This window comes from Prionailurus bengalensis, chromosome B2 (assembly GCF_016509475.1).
Source record: "Prionailurus bengalensis isolate Pbe53 chromosome B2, Fcat_Pben_1.1_paternal_pri, whole genome shotgun sequence".
Taxonomy (NCBI): Eukaryota; Metazoa; Chordata; class Mammalia; order Carnivora; family Felidae; genus Prionailurus; species Prionailurus bengalensis.
In genome coordinates, this window is record NC_057349.1 from 28,674,639 (window position 1) to 28,694,961 (window position 20,323).

General features: G+C 42.1%; 1 protein-coding gene across 3 annotated transcripts; it reads right to left on the reverse strand.

Annotated features, from left to right (window-relative positions):
• Positions 1-4,394: 4,394 nt before the first annotated feature.
• Positions 4,395-19,598, reverse strand: IRF4 (interferon regulatory factor 4). 3 transcript variants are annotated; one of them, XM_043590969.1, is made up of 9 exons: positions 19,499-19,598; positions 17,882-18,158; positions 16,422-16,608; positions 15,480-15,568; positions 14,623-14,764; positions 12,281-12,388; positions 9,634-9,987; positions 6,738-6,850; positions 4,395-4,829 (listed from the first exon to the last, which is right to left on the reverse strand). In XM_043590969.1, exons 2-9 carry the CDS (start codon positions 18,095-18,097, stop codon positions 4,686-4,688), a joined length of 1,353 nt encoding a protein of 450 aa, XP_043446904.1. In that variant the 5' UTR covers positions 18,098-18,158; positions 19,499-19,598; the 3' UTR covers positions 4,395-4,685. The 3 variants fall into 3 exon arrangements, with proteins under 3 accessions (XP_043446904.1, XP_043446903.1, XP_043446905.1); XM_043590968.1 differs by having other exon boundaries at positions 14,623-14,767; XM_043590970.1 differs by lacking the exon at positions 12,281-12,388 and having other exon boundaries at positions 14,623-14,767.
• Positions 19,599-20,323: the final 725 nt, after the last annotated feature.

The following is a 20,323-nucleotide window of genomic DNA, read 5'->3' on the forward strand; positions in this document are numbered from 1 at the left end:
TTGGGGCGCCTGGGTGGCGCAGTCGGTTAAACGTCCGACTTCAGCCAGGTCACGATCTCGCGGTCCGTGAGTTTGAGCCCCGCGTCGGGCTCTGGGCTGATGGCTCAGAGCCTGGAGCCTGTTTCCGATTCTGTGTCTCCCTCTCTCTCTGCCCCTCCCCCGTTCATGCTCTGTCTCTCTGTCCCAAAAATAAATAAACGTTGAAAAAAATATATTAAAAAAAAAGTATGTGTTTGTCAAGACAAAACTTGCTTTAAGAAAACTGAACTCAATATAGTCAAATTTGCACTGTGTATAAAGAAAGGCTTATAAACATTGGTACCTAAGGAAGGCGTGAAATTACTTAAGAACAAGTTCAAGGGCTCAAAATCCCTTTGAAATTTTTTTTTAGACATAAAGAGTTGATATATTATTTGAAAAAAAATCCTGCTTATATATAGTGACTCAAGTTCATTCATATTTGTTGACCAGATAGAGCCCCCAAAAGCAGTATGATTGTTTATACTCCCATTAGCTCTATTTGATTAGCACCTAGAAAATTCAAAATTATTCTGAACTGGTATTCTGGGGCTCCTAGATGCAGATTACAAACATTTCTGACAGTTCCACAAAATTTTTGGCTGCAAGGCTTTTAACACCACAAGCTGCAGCCCTGTCCTTCTAGTGTTCCCAGTAGACTTGTAAGCAGTTGATAGGTTCTTTTTCTATAGTTTTATGTTATATTTCACATTCCGGATGCTGGTTAACCTACATCCCCTCCCCTTTAACTACAACGACAAAATCAAAGAAGCAATGAATATAAAAGGAAACATTAACAATTTCCTTGGGTCTACTAGACCTTTTAAAATACACAAGGGAGAAGAGGGAAAGGATTGTTCAATACTCTCCTTAGATGTGTTTCCATGGGCTGGAGAAACTGCCGTATGCTGGGACAAGTTTTGCTGGTTTTTTTTAAACAAGCAGAGCACTTTGCGATCTGATTTTATGGACCCATACAACAACCAGGAAGGAAGCAGGCTGCTGCGGCAGCCTCTCTGAAAGAACACAACAGAAGGAGGAAGTATTTTAAAAGCTATCAAGATGAGTGTTTAATAACACACACACACAGCTCACAACAGATTACTTTTTTAAAAAGTCTTTATAATAAAATTCATGCATGATTATATACAACAATTGTCCATGAGATGATCTACCTAGTTCTCCAGACACCCTTGCCTGGGAGGCCTAGCAGCAAGATGGAACCAACATAACTTTGGATTGAAGTCAAGGGGCTGCTTGGTCCTATCCACTTATACAGATGGGGTGCAGCAAAATGAACCCCACTACCCATTAGGTTTCTTCCATCTCAAAGAGTCTAAAACAAAATATGAGTTTATATTGGAGGAGGATTGGCCTGCTGACCTTTCTTTTATCTTTCACATCTCCTCTTTCTTCTCCTTCACTTCAACTACATTTCACATACAGGCTTTCCTGAAAGCAGTGAAAATAAATACCAAGAAAATTGACCTTCACTGCAATCATGTGACAAGCTATTTGCCACCAGTTAACAAGAGGTGGATGAGAACACTGACATGGAACAATCTCAAAAATGGGGCTATGAAAAAAGTAAATTGCAGAACAATACATATGGCACAATGGCCCTATTGTAATATTTAAATCGATGCCAGTCAATTATAAACTAAGGAGATACATAGAAAAATATGGACCTTAAGGAAGCTAACCACTTCCAGAAAAACATTCACCTGGAGAAAGGGGAGAAATGTGATCAAAGAGAAATAACAGGGGGGTTGAACTAAAAGAATTTTTGCTAAAAATAACTGACGGGAAGAAATATTGATGTTCACGGGTACAGCCAACACAGGAGCAAGGATTCTCTTGGGATGCATGTCCACCTGTTGCTCAGCCTCTTAAGCAAAAACCCATGCCACACCCTGCACCAGAGTTGTCCAACTCTGGGGTTTACATACAGTGACATGCAAAGAAAACCTTGTTTAGACCCTAGCCCAGTGTGTGCCTTTTTCTAAACATGAACCTGGGCATATCGGTGCTTTGGTGATAACCATGTTGTTCTGCTGCTCATTCCATGCAGGATAAATTTTATCTCCCAGTAGAACAGTGTCTCCTTTGCTCAAAGGCAATAGTCTTGCTGGGTTTCTCTATAGGGTGCCCAGGACTGAGGGGGTTCCAAGGTTTGGGTTTTAAATGGGATGGTCACCCTGGTTCTCTATAGTGTTCCAGAAGACAACTACTGCCCAGTTCTACTAAACCCAAAGAACAGGAAATAAGCCCTTAGAACATGCACCTATGAGACTTACACATTTTTAAACCTTGCCATCCGAAGCTTTTTAGCATAATAAATGCCTAAACTCTTCTATAGTATCTTCTACTGAAAACAAACTAAATTCCACTTTGCTAATCCCACTTCATCAAGTCAAGGAATGAGTCAAGGAATGAATAGTTATTCATTTTCAAAGTTCTGAGACCGCTGTCGGGATTCTTCACCCTGATTATTTCATAATTCATTCACTAATGCCCACTCTGGATTCTTCCAAATTAAAAAAAAAGCCAATGTAGATGAGAGTAAAAATAAGAAAAGGTAAAGTGGCCCAAGCCAAGAGCATTTTCCAGAAAATTTAACTCCAGTGTTAAAGCAGCTTAATATTAAAAAAAAGAAAGAATGAAAAAAAAAAAGACAGTAAAGAATACACAACAGCATTTGAAATCAAGCATCTGCTTGGAGAATTCAGAAGACAAAACAGCCCTGGGACTGACACCATAGAGCTTCTCTGATGTGCTGGGATGGGGTTAAATATTCTCCAGGGAAGAGGGCCACACACGTGGGGCCTGTGTCACAGCCATTCCTAATTTTGTTTCCAATTCGTCCTTAGGATAATATACCCTAAAACATTTTGCATCTATAAGATGTATAAATTACTGCAATTCATGAAGTATAATCTGCTGTCCACGTGTATTCATTCTTAGTGGCTGATGAAATTCCATAAACTATGCTACTGACTGCACGGTGGTGGAGTTCTATGACGACAATGCCTCTAAAAAGAGTGAGGTAAATCTGTATTGTTAGGTTAAAAGAGCACTGCATAAAAGTGGTTGCAAGATGATTCTATGAGGTTTTTTTGAGCTGATGCATATGTATAGAGAAATGAAGTGTACTGGAAGAATAAGTCAAACTCTTCTTGAGGATATTTCTAGGGAGAAGGATTTGGGCTGCAGTAAAGAAGGATGATGTGCTTCATTTTTGCCTGTCTATACTCTTTACATTCTCCATAGTTAATATGTATTATGTTATTATTAAAAACTCCTTTTAAAAAGTTAAAAATATAACATTCCAATGCTTCATTGCTTACTAAACTGGATAAAGGCTATATATAATCTATCTAATGAAAGGGATACAGTTTGTTGAGTGATTTAAAAAATATAGATTAGAATAAGAGTGGTATATGTTTGAGAACTATCAAGTCTTTTGCTGGGCCTGAAGTAATAGCAATTTTTTTGTAGTATGATAAAAATATCAGTTGCCAGCATCACAGTCTAAACATCTGTACTTTTCCAAAACAATCAACAAGGAAGTGATCAGGTTTACTTAAGCAAGTAAAGGTCCTGTTAAACCATATTGGCATGAGGAAGCATATAATATACAAAATAAGCAAAAACAGCCCACTGAGTCTGCAGTTATGCAATCAGTGAAATCCTGTCATCATCTTTCCTAACAGAGTTCACCAAATTGAAAAGCATCGGCTCCTCCTCTTTAGTGTTGTCATGGATAACTGATAGCCAAACAAAACAAACAGGATAAGAGGGGAAATGTCACCGAGTTTCAAAAATATATCTTTAGTATTTGGGTTGTTGATATTTTTTCCTTCTTTAAAGAAAAAAAGTTTTACCAATAATTTCTATAGAATGACAGACAAAAAGACAAACAAAAAATATCTTAACCAGTCATTATGAGATTGTAGAACAGACAAAAATATACTAATCAAGTGTAGCACTAATGCTTTTTGGTTCCACAAAATACCAACTGGCTTCCAGGGGCATTCAGGAAGATAGAGAAAATGGAGGGACAGTGTGAGGCAGGGCAGGGAAGCCTGTCATAGGGTGAGACCCAGGCCAGGGCGGGGGTGATGAGCCACCCCAAAGCTGGAGGCCCCGTGGTCCAACCTCGGTCAAAGATTCTGTTCCTTTCTATTAGCAAGCATTTTCTACAAGAGCAACATCACCTATGTGCGTTAATACATTTCTTTTGTAGGCAGAGTCACCTCAAATTTAGATATTACTTCCCTGAGAAATAGTACAGCACTTAAGTACTTTTATCCTTCTAATTAGTGGTAAATATTGAAGACAAGTTTTCTCAGTTTTAAAGCAAGAAATAATCCACATCAAATTAAAGATATCATTTAAGTAAATGTAAACACCTTCTTTGGTCAATTTTCACAGTAATTATCAAAGATGGCAGGCTACAGAAGACCCTGAAGACCATCCTTCCTTTTGGAATAAGCTCATCTGTCATTTACATGGAGCTGGTTTTTTACACTCATTCTCGCTGAGATTCTCCTGAAGTGTTGAACTGAAGCCCCAGTTTCCAAGTTTCTCAAAAGAAAAAGAGGGAGTTCAATCAGCTGTTCCTGTCAAAGTCAGATTAAATGAAACAAAATCACTTGTCTTGGTTTTCATTCTTGAATGGAGGAGTGGCGAATAGATCTATGATAATCCTCTGGACTGTTAACATGTTCAGGTAAATCATAGCCCCTCAGGAAATGTCCACTGTTTTGCTGAGCAAAATAATATAGTTGTCTGGCTAGTAGAGGTTCGACCTTTAAAAAGAAATTTTAAAAGATATTTTTGAAATATTCTTTTTAACATCCTATAATTGGCTTATAATTAAATAACTCAATATCTGAAGGTATGGTAAAGTTAAATCCAAAGGTAAGTGCTACACACATCAAAACATTCTGAAGAAGTAACTTTTTGTTAGTCTTTACACATACTAACCTTTAAAAAGATTCTCATTCTGGGTTTTAACTGAAGCTAAAGTCAGAGATGATACTTTTAAATCAATAGCCACTTAAAATTTATGTTTAAGCCTCAGCAAATCAAGTAAAATGGCCAAATTAAAAGGAAGTTTGAGATGATTAATGAAGTTTGAGATAATTCAAGATAATTTAGGCCAATGAGTTTTTCACAACCACAGTTTGACAGGGATGAAGGTGTAAATCCTGAACAATTTACAATTCTTGGATGACTTACATAATTTGTATATTTCTAAACCTAAAATAAAGGAAAACAAAAGGAGCAAAATCAAACAACAGCATTGCTATTATGGGGAAAGAGAGGTTAATTAACCCCAAATTCATCTTGTTTGGCTATTTGTGTGGTTCACATTCACTAAAAAAAAATTCAGCTTTCAGCATTTCCTTAATTTACAGCATCTAAGAAAACTGAATAGTTTGTCAATCAACTAAGCCATTAAATTGAGCCTTTCTGTCATTTGAGATATAGAAACTTAAGCATAATTCATATGAAATACCTAAAATAAACTAAATCCATAGTAAAAAGGAGTATGAACTCCTAGGTATACACATACCCATTTTTCTTTTCCATACCAGATAACTCCCAGAGACCCACTATTGCCTCAGAGGAGAGCTAGTGCATCCAAAAAACCCCTTAAAATCAGACAGATGCAGGAGTTTTCCACCAACTTTTGAAATGTTATTTATCAATCCCAAGTATATTTAGTCAGGTGTTAATAAGATATCAATTATTGTATCAATTACTGGAGAGAATTCATGACAAAGCTCTAAAATATATAAAGACCATATTTTTGTTGGTTGGTTGGTTGGTTTTTGATTTTACAATCAAGAGGCAGGACTGTGTGTTTAAAATTAGTGTGCTATTTCAGTTTTCAACAAGAAACACTATCAGAACTAAAATATGACCTGAATGTTTTTATTATTTGTTATAATTTTTTTTATTGCCTGGACCCATTAATAACTCTCAAAGCTAGGTAGCAATATAAAGTTTTCAGATTCAAAAATGTTAGGTATTCAAAACTCTGTTTCCTGTGGCAAATTTATTCTAAATATGACCTATATAAACCTTTTTTCTTTTCTTTTTATGAAAAAGATGTTTACTTGGTGCAGTTCAACCTGTTTTCAACTCTGCTAGAGAACATTGCAGTGGTCTGGTCTACTTAAACTCCTTGAAAGAGCCTCCTCCAAATAATACATGGCCCTTGGTTTCCACTAGTTAAATAATTTCTAAAAATCCAGATATAAAATAGGATTTGGAAAACTTTTGGAGAAACTGCAAAATACATAAGTCAGTAAATAGTTTACCATTTGGGAAAACTTCATCAAGTGAAGATCAGCTAGACAGCATTTTAAAAGCAATATTAAACATGGAGAATTTTAAAGGGCAACTATAACCACCAGTCCTTTTAGATCCTTATAAAATGAAAATAGGACAATGTCTTGATCAATACACAAGATGGAACAAATAAAGCCCATGTTTGCAGGTTTGTGATTAGTAGACCTCTAGGGCTGGGAAAAACAAATGGGTCTCTGGGCTGTGCTCCCTGCACCATTCACTGGGCCCTGCTTCCTCCCTCATAATTTTCCCAAGTTACTTAACATTTACTTTTCCTTTGAGAATTTCCTAACTGGGACCCTGCCCTTAATGAAAAACAGGGAAATTCAATCATTTGAATGTGGCTAAATACTCACGTGAGCAGTGATGAGCTTCCTTTGCCTCTGAGGATCTGGAAACTCTTCCCCAAAGCACAGAGTTACCTGGAATCTTGGCAGGGGACGGCCATGGTGAGCAAATGCTTGTAGCTCTGGAGAAGCCCCACAATAAAAAAAAAAAATTAACCTGATCAGAAACCATCACTGAACAGGACAGGTTAAAGGAGGAAGCAAAAGTTTACCATTGATCTGGAAAACTAAAATAAGAGTGAGTATTCTTTATTTCTCTAAGTGGGGTTCTTAACTTTTAGACCCCAGATACAGAAGTTCATCTATATGTTCATATGTGTGCTTTTCCTGAGAGGGGTCCAGCTTTCACTTGATTCTTTAGGGGAAATATGCCCTGCAGATTAAGAACCTTGCTTTGCAGCATTGACCCAAGAGAGGGACCTTTCTGTGACTGAGGCATCACTGAAAATCTTCACATTATCTTGGAGACCAAGCACCAGTTATGGGCGTCTGTGTCCTACTTGGCACTAAGCCTAAACTGTGGGACTTTGAGCTGACTTCTTGCCTATCTTCTGGGACAGACATTGATTTGAAATGAGAAAGGTAGTGATGAAGCACTAGGGGTCCCCACTTTGTGGATATGTATATCCTGAAGGCACGATCCCTACCCTAAGGATTCAAAACAGAGACTGAGCACTGTGGAAACAACACGTGTACAATCCCTGACATTGACCCATGTCCCTTTGCCCACATTCAAGATGATTCTTATGCCTCTTGTGGCTCCTATTCTTTCCTTTCCACTAGAGTTAAATGTCACCTCCACAAAAGAAAACACACACGGTTGCTGCAACAACTTCTGCAGAACAGTGTGCGCATGCATCTTGATCAGATATGCACCCTCAGGCTTTGCCTTTTGGGGCTGTCCCTAGTAGTTTGCAAATCCTGAATGGGTAGATATCAAAGATCTCCACTGTTCTCTTCAACTGAAGAAAAGTTTCTAACTAACTCACTGGACTGTTTGACTTCCTGCTTTTTTTTTCTTCCAGAATTCAAATCAAACCTAACTGACTTAGTCAGAATGTGTAAAAGGCATTCACACTACTGAGGTCTGAGACTACACCTACACAAGCTAATCAGAGTGGCGAGTTGGCACAATTCTCCGAAAAAGTTGTGCCTCAAGTGCTTGATAACATGAGAACATTCTGTGGGAATCCTTGATTATGCAGAAGCTGGTCTACCTAGCTGCAGTTTTTAAGTTCACAGGTTCTTCCTTGAACTTCAGTGAATACTTCAAGATAGGAGGTTGCAGTGAGCAAAAAGCACAGCCCTTAGTTGCAGATGAAGAAAAAACAATTCTTGCTCGCAGATAAGTATTAAATTCTAAGCAAGTGAATTCACAGCTTGAGGATGTTCATAGCTGGTCGAATATGCCTTCCTTCTTCTTGCCTATAGAATGGGAGGATTCTACCTTCCTAAAACATACAAGATGAGAGAAACTCACAGAAGCAAGTGTCATTCCCCTGGGACAACTTAACTAAAGCCCTAGCCCTGTGGCATCTTCTGAATTCAAAGAGACCAAGATTCACGGTCTTGGTGAGAAGATCTATGAGGAGATCCAACCCCATAAGGGCTCTTTCAGACTTCACTGCAGATATAAGAAGTACAGACAAGATGACCCTTTGTGGTTCTTGACTCTTCCTTGGGTGCCCACCATGATTACCACAGGGGACCCCAGGATGGACAAAACCAGTCACAGTGCAGGCTAGGAGCCAGTTCTGCAGCTCATAGAGAGGAAGAGGTGTTCAGGCCCACATGCTTTTCTCACCTTGGTGCTGCCTCGGGGAACCAGAAACTCAGTTCTCCCTCTTCCTCTTGTCACACATCTTAGTCAAGGGTTAGTCATATAGAGACATATTTTTCTTGGGGCACTAAAGAGAATTTGATGAGCCTACACAAATTTGGGCAACTTAGACCCAAAAGGCTAAGCAAATGTCAACGGTGTCAAAGCACATAGATGCTTTATATTTTTATTTTAAATGAATTGAATCAAGAAGCACATTCAGGGAAAGTAAATTCACATGAAAATCCAAAGACATAAGTATTTCTGAAGGGGTACTTATAAAAGAATAACTTAAGGATAAGATACAGAAAAAGGTGGAAGGGAGCTAATGGAACACCTTTCTCCCTCCAAAGGAGGCATCATCCATATAGATAGCTGAATGAACACTCTGGATGAAACTTCAAGAATAATTTCACAAAAGTGGTTTCACAAAAGCCAGCCTATGGCTAATTTAACTGTTATGAAATCAAACCTAGAAAAACAAAACTTACTGGTTTTAGAAAATATGTTTTGAAACATGCATATCATAGAGATAACTCAAATCCTTCTCATAATTTCCCTTTTGCAAAATCAGTTCCACATACTCTATCCTTGGTCCCACCTGCTGGAAGGCATCTGCATAGGGGTAACACATCTCAGAACCAAGAACATTAACAATACACTTCTAACCTTTATGACTTTCCTAGGAATCTTAAAAAAGCTGACACATCAGCAGACATGCTTGCTGAGATCATACTACCAATAAAGTGTGAACTTTATTAGTCAGTGACAATTGGTTGAAGACCAGAATTTTAAGATATCAGCCTGAACCACAATGCCCTTGAGCAATCTCCCTCCTCCTCACACCCCTCTGCTGATGGAGAGGAGCAGGTGGTAGAGGCAGAGGTGAGAGATGAACAAACAGGAAATCTATTTTCAGATCATGCTGGCTGGGCTCAGGGGTTAATAGAAGGAAGACCTCTGTCTGGTGTGGGAGTGACCTTCTGTTTGAACCACTGTGGCAGGCACACTGTCACCCCCTCTATTCTGTCTCTTAGGCTCACAGGTGTGGGATGCTCTATTCTAACAGATAATTTGGTGTATTACCTGCTAAAAATTGCTGTGTGTCAAAGAGCTTGCAGGTCTGGTCCCTCTCCAACTTGTTGGGCCGGTCACTGCACAGTGCCAGGGGCCCATCCCAGTAGATTCTGCTCTGGCATAGTCTTTTGGCATAAAGCCCATCAGGGGCCATCCACAGGACCACACCCCTTTCCAGGTGACTCAGAAGTTTCTCAATGTTTTTCCTCTGGCCATTGTCCTCTGGGTAGGGGAAAAGGACCTGGTCCAGGTTAGTGGCGTCATAAGTATGCCCATGGGAGATCCGACACCCTTCAGGGCTAGATGTGGTTAGCTCTTTCACCAGGATCTCTCGGTAGTACAAACAGATGTGGAGTCGACAGTCTGTAAAAATAGAGATTTCAAAGTCAGTGCTAAGGGACCAAGGAACATTGGATACCCACCAGGATGCCAAACTACTCAACCAGAACATGTTTATTTGATACTCCATAAAAAGTAGAAAGTTCCATAGTGAAGGAAGTGTAGGAAATGTTACATGACCTCATCTCCCTCCTGGAGTCACGGATAGTGACCAATATTAAAGAAATCCTGAAAAAATCTATTTAATGTTATTGAAATCAGAATTTTCCAAATTTATGTGACCATAGATATTTTTGTGGAGAGGGAGCACCCCTTACATTAGTTTTCTGCACCATATGTTTGACTTGTATTAGAGAGCATCACTCTTACGAAATTTCCATGTCATTGTTTTCATGATGATGATAGTGGTCATGACAATTATGTCTAAAATACGAAGTCATGTGCCACTGAACAAAAATTCCTCTTTAAGCATGGTGGTAAGTTTTGATTTTGGAGGAAGTAAACCCTAAGTTAAATTTCTACTAGCAAAAAGAATATAATGATGTTTCAAAAAATAAACAAATATTTTACATCTGAAACTGTTCTAAAATATCAATATGATGTCACTTACATAAAAATACATATATACACACATATACATATATGTATGTTGAAGTTTCAGGAAGTATAATGGGAATGACTTTTTTTTCCATTTTTGCTTTCCTGATTGTCAAGTTAGTTTTTATGCTATATGTGTACGACTTGTATAATAAAATTAATTCATGTGGAAAGAAAATAATCAATAAGAAAAATGTTCAAAGGCTAAAGTCCCACTAGGTTTTCAAAATCTCCCTTGAAAATAACTGCTTTCTAAAACATTAAACAAGATGAGTTCACTTACGAAATTTTTCTGATTTCAGAACCTTCTTCTGAAGGTTTCACAAACTGGAAGGACCAAGCTAGGTTTGCAAAGGGCCCCTTAACTGAAATGTAAAAGGGCTTTATGGAAAGGCAACAGTTACCCACCCATAACTGTATGGGATTTCAAATGAATGGGAATTGCAGTTGTCCAACAAATGTGCTCAAGGTTGATAATTAATCTGTATAACGCATACCAAAAAAAGAAAAAAAAATCCACAAAACCCTCTTATTCCTCAATGGCAGGTTTTGAGACTTAAACAACCCACATCACTGTCTCAATTCTCCACTTCAATTTCTGCTGCTGTAAACACACTAGCTGAGAGTGAGCTCAGACAGCGTACCTTGATGACAGTGAGTGTTGGCCATTTGAGTTGACTTTCAGGGCAGGTTTCATTTCATTTAATGTCATCAGAAATCACAAGTTCCCAGTGATATAAATAGCTGTTTATTTCCTACTTTTCAGGCACCCACACAAGTCTTAGGTGCTGAAGAGAAGGGTTAGAAAGTTTCTAAAAACAGACACAACCCTTTCTTTACAGTAACATCTCCCCTCCATCATTTAGGAGCATCTAAGAAGAAAGGCAGTAAGCCTCATTCGGAACTTCAGAACTGAAAAGAAATAAATGGTTAACCTGAAGTGAGAAAGGTGTCCACAACTCCCTGAAACCTTGAGAATTTATATTTTCTATATCTTATTTTTAAAAAGCCTCAGGGGCAGTTGAGAATTCTGAAGCTTAAGTTATTTATTTTTAATATAATTACAAGTCCCATTTTAAAACAACCCAAATGTTATCTAAAAAATAAATATACACATACCACATATGTTTAGTAAGCTTTGAGGTGATTTCCTTAAAATAGGCAACATCTCTGAACTGCAGGGAAATGAAACTTTAAAAATCAGATCTAATCCAAATTTTCTGTAGGATATGTCAAATTTCAGAGGAAGATCTCAATGCCAAAGAGGATGACCTATTTGCAGCTAAACCTGGAAGGATGATCAGCTTTTCAAAATGAGAAGTCCTTGTGTATTTTTCTAAGAAATCATACTACATTGTGAGAATGTTGGCTGAAGAAGGGCCCTTAGTATGTAAAGCTGAGGTGTTTGCATATTTCTGGAAATTCAAATAGATGTCAAATGGAGACCTTAAAATGACTCAATTCAAGCCAGCATTTAGAATTGGCATCAGAATAGCAAGCTGGCTTCTTAGTGCGAAGTTTTCTAATGATGTTCCTTATTCACACAAGTTGGGAGTCAGATGTGTATACACCCACTTGAGGCCCCAGATGGAAGAAAGCCAGTGTCCATGGGCTGTACTCAGGGACACCCCCCCCAATCAAATCTGCCCCAAAGTGAAGGTGGAGTCACAGCAGAAGCCAGCCTCCTGGGGGTGCCTCTAGAACAGAACGCTGCACTCACCTGAGAGCGCCAAGGCTTCAGCAGACCTTATGCTTGGCTCTATGGGGATTCCGGGGGCCTGGGACTCAGGCGGGGCACAAGCATAAAAGGTTCCTGTCACCTGGCAACCTGCATTTGTAAATAAGAATCAGATGATGTCTAAACAGAATCTGTCCGACGCATTGGAAGGTCTCCTCTCCCTGGGATATGGCCACTCAGCCCCTGAGGGGTGCACCAACCCTGGGAGGGATGGGCCAAGGGCCCTCTAGAACTGACCACTGGCATTCTGAAGGAACTAAGACAAGATGAGGTCCAATCAGAAAAAACAAGACTGAAAGGGGAAGGAGCCTTTCACAGCTTTGGAAGGAAACTTGGAACAATCCCTCTGTTATTTTTTCTTTCTTTTTTTTTTAAGTTAGTTAACACCTTCATCACCTCACATAATTGCCATTGTGTGTGTGTGTGCGTGTATGTGTGTGTGTGTTGCATACTGGGAACATTCCAAATCTACTCTTTTAGGTGCTTTCAGTAGAATAGAGTATTGTTAACTATAGCCATGTTGTACTTTAGATCTCCAGGACTTATTTATCTTATAATTGGAAGTCTGTACCCTTTGACCAACATCCCTCCATAATTACCCTGATAAACAGGGTAACCTAGGCTCAGAAAGATTTATTCCTGTTCACGTAGCAAGTTCACAGTAGAGTTGTGAGCTCAGGTGTACCTGAGCTTTGATGCCAAAGAGCCCAATTAAAAACTTACAAGTTTGTTTAGTTCACACTTATTTAGCTTTCTATTTCTGGGTTCAGGAGAAAATTGAACCATGTCTCTTGGCAGCCTGGTAGTTTTGGGTCACACTAAACATTAATAGAGAAATAATATGTAATAGAACCTAATTTTGTTGGCACTTCACTTAATGTCACCTATGCTTCAAAATATATCTACCTGTTCCATATTTTTGTATAGTTTGAGGAATTGCCTTGTTAATAAAGTTCTTAGTTCAATAGAGCCTGATGCACTAGCCATAGGTCTGAATTTCAGAAACGAGTTAGCTAACTCCTCCACTGTGATATGGAAAACAACCTTTGCTGCAACTCACTCTTGAAAAGCTAATAAAATCAAATTCTGAGCTTTTTTGTAAACATGCCACTCAATGCAAATTTTAAATGATGGTAAACCTAAACATGATTAGAAAAACAGATTAAATTGTGAAGGACCAAATATTCCTAGAACATACAGAAGGACTTGAGTGTTTATCTATCTCAGGATTTCTATTTAAATAACTAACTCAAAAGTCCTAAAAGCTTGTGTTTTGCTGTATTCAATATACTGTGTGAAGTTTTCTCTGTTCTTAGTGATTAGTACTTCCACTGAGAGATCTCATTTTGATGTCTGGGGAGCTCCTACGGGCATGGGACCACATCTAATCCAGAGTGAGCAAAGCTCTTTGGGCCCTAATACCAGCACTAATCACCTCCTGGAGACTATTTTATGTTTGTAGTATTTATTCATTACATTCTTACTATCACCTTTAACCCCAAGAACAACTATAATGGGTGCACTATTGTTTTTTTTTTTAAGTAAACTCTACCCCCAGTGTGGGGCTTGAACTCATGACCCCAAGATCAAGAGTCTCCTGCTCTACCAATTGAGCCAGCCGAGTGCTCCATGGGCACACTATTGGTTAAGAGAAATATGCCAGCTCAATAATCTCCTGGTGTCCCTATAGAGGGAGTGCTTGGGCACAGCTATAGTATGGAAGAAACAGACCAGTGAGATTATGTGGCCCTGTCAACATTAAGGGACAATCCAGGAGGGAAGACTAACAAAATCTATTACTTTTTACCAAGGACTATTTCAGGGAGGATGAAAAATGTTACCCTAACCAACAGATAATTTAAAAACTACAGCCAACCAGTTTGATATCTGACATCTTCTGTCTTAAATGAAAGACTGGCCTTTGGGGTTAGGAGATCTGAAATTAAACCCCAGCCCCTCACTTTCACTGGATAACTTTGGGCATTACTTATATTCTGTGTGTCTGTCTCAAAAATGTGGGGCAGTTTTTAACTGCCTGGGATGGATCTCTGTGATGTTTAAATAAGATCTCACGTAAGGCAGTTCCCAGCACAGATCCTGGTGCAAGCAGGCCTTGGATTCCTTCCCCTGAGGGCCTTACCATCCTGCAGGAAAGAGAAAACCCTCTCTCCACTGCACATGAGGTCTTTCCTAGCAGCTCTGAGAAGGGGAAAGAACTGGGGTACTGCTCAGAAGGACAGATCAGGAGAGAACAGGGCTCTTTGGCCCAGATTGTTCCGCTGGGTCAGCCACAGGCATAGGAACCAGTCCAGCACACTCCTTACCATTTTCACAAGCTGGGCCTTGCCAGTGGTGGCTACGGGGTCCAAACGTTACAGGACATTGATATGGGATTTCTGGGTGAGGCTGATCAGGGACGTACTCCCTCCAGCTTCGGTCATGGGGTGGCATCATGTAGTTATGAACCTGCTAAAGGAACATGAGGGAGAAGCTGAGATGAAAAGCAACCAGCTCGGCAAAGATCAGTTGGTTGGTTCTGGGAAAGAGCGGCAGATTCTTTTTATATTCAAACTCCTCACAGAATCTCTTATTTGGCTGACAGCCAAATAATTTTATCATCTCAAAAGACTTTGGAGTGAATAGCTCATCACACTAGGTGGAAAGTAGCCATAAAGAATTAAAAAGCACAATGAAGACAGTGTTATAAAGTAATAACTTATGTAAAGCTTCATCATATGGTTAAACCTGGCACCAAAAGTACTGCAGGGAAATTTCCCTTCTTTTACCCACCAGAGTGAATAAAACAGAGCTGCAATTCACATCAGAAAAGTCTGAAGAGATCAGCTGCCCTGTGGTTTCACATGATAAAGCACTGCTTCCAAAAGTTTCATCTTCCACAACAGATCTGTTTCCCAGATTTCAGAATCACTAGAAGTCTCTACCAACAGGCAGATACACCTACCTCTCCTCTCCTTCAGACCAACACTAATAGTAACACCAGGTGGAAAGTGAGATATTCATCCAGTGATTGGGAATTTGGTTTGGCTAATTGACTAATAGCAAAAACAAAGTGCTGCTGTTTTTGTTTGTGTATTTTTCCTGCTATGTGGGATTAGCTTGCTCACATGGCCTCACCCAGACCCAGCCTCCCCTTCTAGAACCCCTGCATTCTCCACCATACCTGAGCTGGGAGTGAGGTATAAGGAGCTGTCATGGTGTAGGGGTGGCTCACGGTCATCTGTGGGTCCTCCAGGGTGAGCTGCTTTGCTCCTATGTATTTGAGCAAAAGACAAATGGCAAAGTGTGAAAAAAGGAACCATCATAACTAAAAGCGAAATCTTAGAAAAATACGCAAGAGTTTAATTCCTAGAATGCATAACAGTGTTGACAAATAAGGCATTTTTTTCCAGCAATTACCATGGGCAATTACTTGTTCTGTCCATTAAACTGGTTTCTACAAGGTCTGACTTATGTAGGAAAGGTAGAGAAGGAGATGAAATGCTGTGTGTGAATGCACCTTGTCACATAAAGAGCTCCACCAGCAAGATGTTCCATAAGTGAAGTAATTTGTATGGCTAGTTTAAAATGCATATTTTTGGGTTCTACTCTGACACACTGGTCAGAAACTTGGGAAGAGAAGTTCTGAATTTCAATAAGCATCCCAGCTGACCACAGTACACTCTAAAAGTTGACATTTTTTACTTAAAATAGTAACAATATACAGATATATGTATGCTTCCTTTCTACAAAATGGTTAACCATGAAACACTGATAAGTAAAGATAAAGCTTCAAACAAGTTTTCTGTTTTTTGTTTGAAAAATTTGGCCTATATCTTACATCGATAGAACTAACTGAAAAATATGCACACACAGATGAACACACATGCATAGATATACACCCACAGGTATAGAGTTGGAATCTGAGAAATATCCTAACCAATACCACAAGAATTTCAATTTATGGCCCTGAGGACTTGGCAAAAAGCCTGCCGGGGTTGAACATGAGGCAGGAGGCAGGCAGGCTATTTGAAATATAATAGACAAATCAATCCTCAGAATGAAATTAAGGCATTACAAGTGTGTGGTTGTCTATATTCTGTGACCCCAATCCAGGAAGTCCCACCTTTTTTTGCACCCTCAGGAACAATCCTGTATACTTTGTAGGGGTCTGAGATGTCCAGCTGGCTTCTCTCAACCAGTTCCTCAAAGTCATTGCTCTTGTTCAAAGCACATCGTAAGCGTGTCTTCCAGGTAGGAGGGTCTGGCTTATCTATGCCTTCTCGGAACTTTCCTTTAAATAGTGCCCAAGCCTTGTGGGAAAGAAGAGATTAAAAAGTTAAAATACAAGTCTTAAAAAAAAAAGAACCTGAGAATTGTATTTCTAAAGGAAAGAATGATGCTTAGGTGCCTTAGATTTACACTTTTGCTCAAAACATGGTACAAAAAGACACCAGGTGTACTCTAGGCATAATACTTTTCACCTTGGACTCTATCATTGCTGACTTCAAGACAAGTGGTTTGAACATTAGGTATTTATAAAAGGTAGGTGAGATGTGGAGGATCCCTGGAAAGGGGCCCTTATCAGCCCATCCCCTCAGTATCTGAAGTGAGTTACACTAGAACTAGGGGCAGAGTTGTGGGGTGAGCTGCTACCCATAGAGTATGTCTGAACGGTCAATCTGAGGTATTCTGAGAGCAAATTCCTGAGGAAGTCCCCTTTGCCTGCTCTGCCTGCAGGTGGTGGGGCTGGGCCCTAATGCACACTTCACTGGGTAAACTGCTCTAGGGGAAAACAATCATCACCACACACACACACACACACACACACACAGAGAGAGAGAGAGAGAGAACTAGAGAAATATGTGTATGTCCATGTCTATGGAGAGAGGCTTGAAAAGAGGGAGTCAGAGACAGAGAGCAAGAAACACAAAGAAGGACCAAAGAGAGTTAAAAGATAGAGACAGTACCAGAGACATTGAACTAAAGAAAAAAAAATCCAGAAAGGTCTCCATAGAAAAACAGTGAAACAGAGAAAGACAGACAGACATACTGAGAGGGACACGAAAAGAGAGGTGGACTCAAGCACATCTAAGGGTGTTCACAGAAAAGAAACAAGACAAAGAGAGACACATGCTGACCAAAGAAGGCAAGGAGGTATCCAGAGGTACAGAAAGAGAAAATCACAGAAATGCAACCAAGAACACTCAAGTCAGAGTCCTTGGACTGCTGCTCTCCCCAGACTGAGCCTCCAGACATTTATTTCCCTGCTGCTGGAGCCATCTGACTCTCTGTCTACTGCTCATGCCACACGCTCAGGATTGGGACCTAGTCCCTCATTTCTAAAAACACTACAAAGGTTGAAATCTCTCTCCTCTCAAGCCTTCTGCCAATTGACTGCCACCTGATGCTCCCGGACCGCCCGCCCCGCGGGTCTCATTCCATCCCGTCCTTCCCAGGAGGTTCCCTTTCCTCTGAGAACCGTCAGGCGCCTACAGGGTTCGCCATGGAGTTTGGGTTAGGGACCCACCAGGCTCCTGGGGCCTTCCCTCCACCCCCACCTGGGGCTTCCCTCGTGCTAGTAACCTTGAAGAGGGCGGCGTCCTCCTCGCGGTTGTAGTCTTGCTTGCCCGCGTGCTTCCAGGGGATGCGGAAGATGCTTTTCTCCTCGTTCTCCCACACCAGCCCTGGGTACTTGCCGCTGTCGATCTGGTCAATCAGCCACTGGCGGAGTTTCCCGTTGCCGCAGCTCACCGAGCTCATGCCGAACTCTCCGCCTCGGCCGCTGCCCTCCAGGTTCATGCCCAGCGCGCCTAATGTCGCCCTCACGCGCCTAGGATCCGCCTCCTGCTCTAGCTCTGCGCTACAGAGAAGAGGGCCGGCCTTTAGCCACCGTGGAACAGCGCTCTGAGCACCCTTCTCAAACCTCTCTGGCATTGACCACGAGGCACTGGAGTCTCTGAGGCAGCTAAGCGCGCTCTATAAAAGTCGGTGTTGCCAAAGGCCCCTGAGAGAAGGCACCCTGTCTCATCCCTTGGCGCGTCCGGTATTGCAGCCCCTCCAGCGTGCCCCCAGCGTAGTCCATCCTCCTTCCCCACCTTCTGGACTCTCCATTCTTGTTACACATCCCACAAGCCAAACGCTGCCCAGGCAACACAACTCTAGCCCTTGTGCACATTGCAAAATCCAGCTGCCACCAATCTTTGGCACCGTTTGCTTGCTCACTCTTAGTTCCTGCTCTTCTTTACCCAATTCCCAAACCGTTGCCAGTCCATTCCTCCCTTCGTTTTCAGTTACCACTCTCTACCACTCTCCCATTCACATTCCCTTGGTGGCCCCCGAGCGCCACGGATCTCGCACGTGGGAACGTCTGCAGTTTGGACGTTCTAGGTGCTCAGTACCAGTTAACTCTTGCCTGGGCCTTCTCCTCCAGTACCTGCGCTCTGCCTCAAGAGTATCCCTGAGCCCTCTGCAGCTAGCAAGGATTAGTGGGCCCTGGGAGCAATACGCGGCTGAGACCCGGGTCACGACCAGGCGAGCGGCGCACCCAGGTAGATGAAGATTCTGGCGCGCAGAGCATCAGCAGGACCCCGGAGGCCAGCAAGCGAGAGCGGAGGCGGGGAGGGTGCCGGGAGGGTTCTCAGAGGGCATGGGGTTGTGGCAGCAGAGCGTAGGGCCCTAAGTGGCCCAAATTTGGAGCTCCTCCTCCACCACCACCAGCCGGGGAAAAATGCGCGGGAGGCCACAGTGAGTTTGGGCCCTTCAGGGCCACAGGATAAAGAGTCTGAGACTGAAGTCTTGGGAGTAAGGGGATGTCCCCTCTCAGGGAAAGCCTGTAGTCCTACGTGGGTCCTTTCGATGGTCCCGCCTCGGGCACTCCTGGGGCCCTGCCAGTCTCTTTATCCCATCCCATCCAGCGCGTGGCCTCTCCCGGGCTTGGGCGGAGCAGGCCCACAGAGTGGTGAGGGCAATGCTTGGGCATTGCACCGTCTGGCCCTCCACGGAGCTCCTACAGAGGCCCCGGGGCCCAGAGCAGAAGAGGTGAGAATCGGAGCTCCCACAAGGGGTATGCTCCCTCCCTCCTCCTAAGCTGGGTTTCCCTGCATTGCCCTCGATATGAACCCCGGGACCTCTAGTCTCACGTTCCCGGTTCTCTGTAGTGCCAGCCTCACATCCGTGCTCCTGCCCGACCCCAAACCTTACCTCGCCCCAAACTCGTAGCTGAGGGCAGCAGTGGGTCCCAAGTTCAACTGTTGAAACTAAGTATCGGAGATGGGAAAGAGGAACTTTATAAAGCTTAAAAGCCCCGCTGGGGAGGAGCCTGGGGCGGAGCTGGGCGGGTACCAATGCGCCTGCCGGGTTGGGGCGAGGGGGGCGCTGTGAGTGAAGACTGGGGCCCCGCGGGAGAGTCCCAGGGCCAAGGATAGAAGGAGTGTGTGTTGGAGGGTCTGGTGCCGCCGCCGCCGCCAGGCTGGAGGCTTTCGCGCTGGCTGCGACCCTCGTCGCGCTGTGAACGGAGAGCGCAACTCGAGTGGGGCGTTCGCAGCCTGGGGGACTGTCACTTGGGGCGGTTTCCCGCAAAGGGCAAGGCACTAAAATGGGGACCCCGCCTCAGCGCCAGGTCCTGCGGGAGGCCGATTAATGATAACTAATAACAGCTAAACGAGGGCGATGTGGTTAGGGAGGGAAGTTGCGGGGGACGTGTAGGAGCGGGAATCTGGTGTGACAGGGACTTCACCTGCAGAGTATGTAACCAAAAACGTAGGAATTGTCCACATTCTAGAACGGAGGGAGGGTGGGAGGCACCCTTGGCATCGCAGCTTTTGCTGACAGCCCTGCCCTCCTAGGTGTTTAGAGAACATCCTACTCATTAAAAAGAAAAAGAAGAAAAACATGGTTCAGATACTTTGAACAATAAACTGTGGCTCAAATGCTATCTACATGTTTGAAATGCTTACAGACTTTTGTATCTATTATATTGCCTTGAGGTGACTCAGACAGACAATGCATAGACCCCAAAGTCAATTA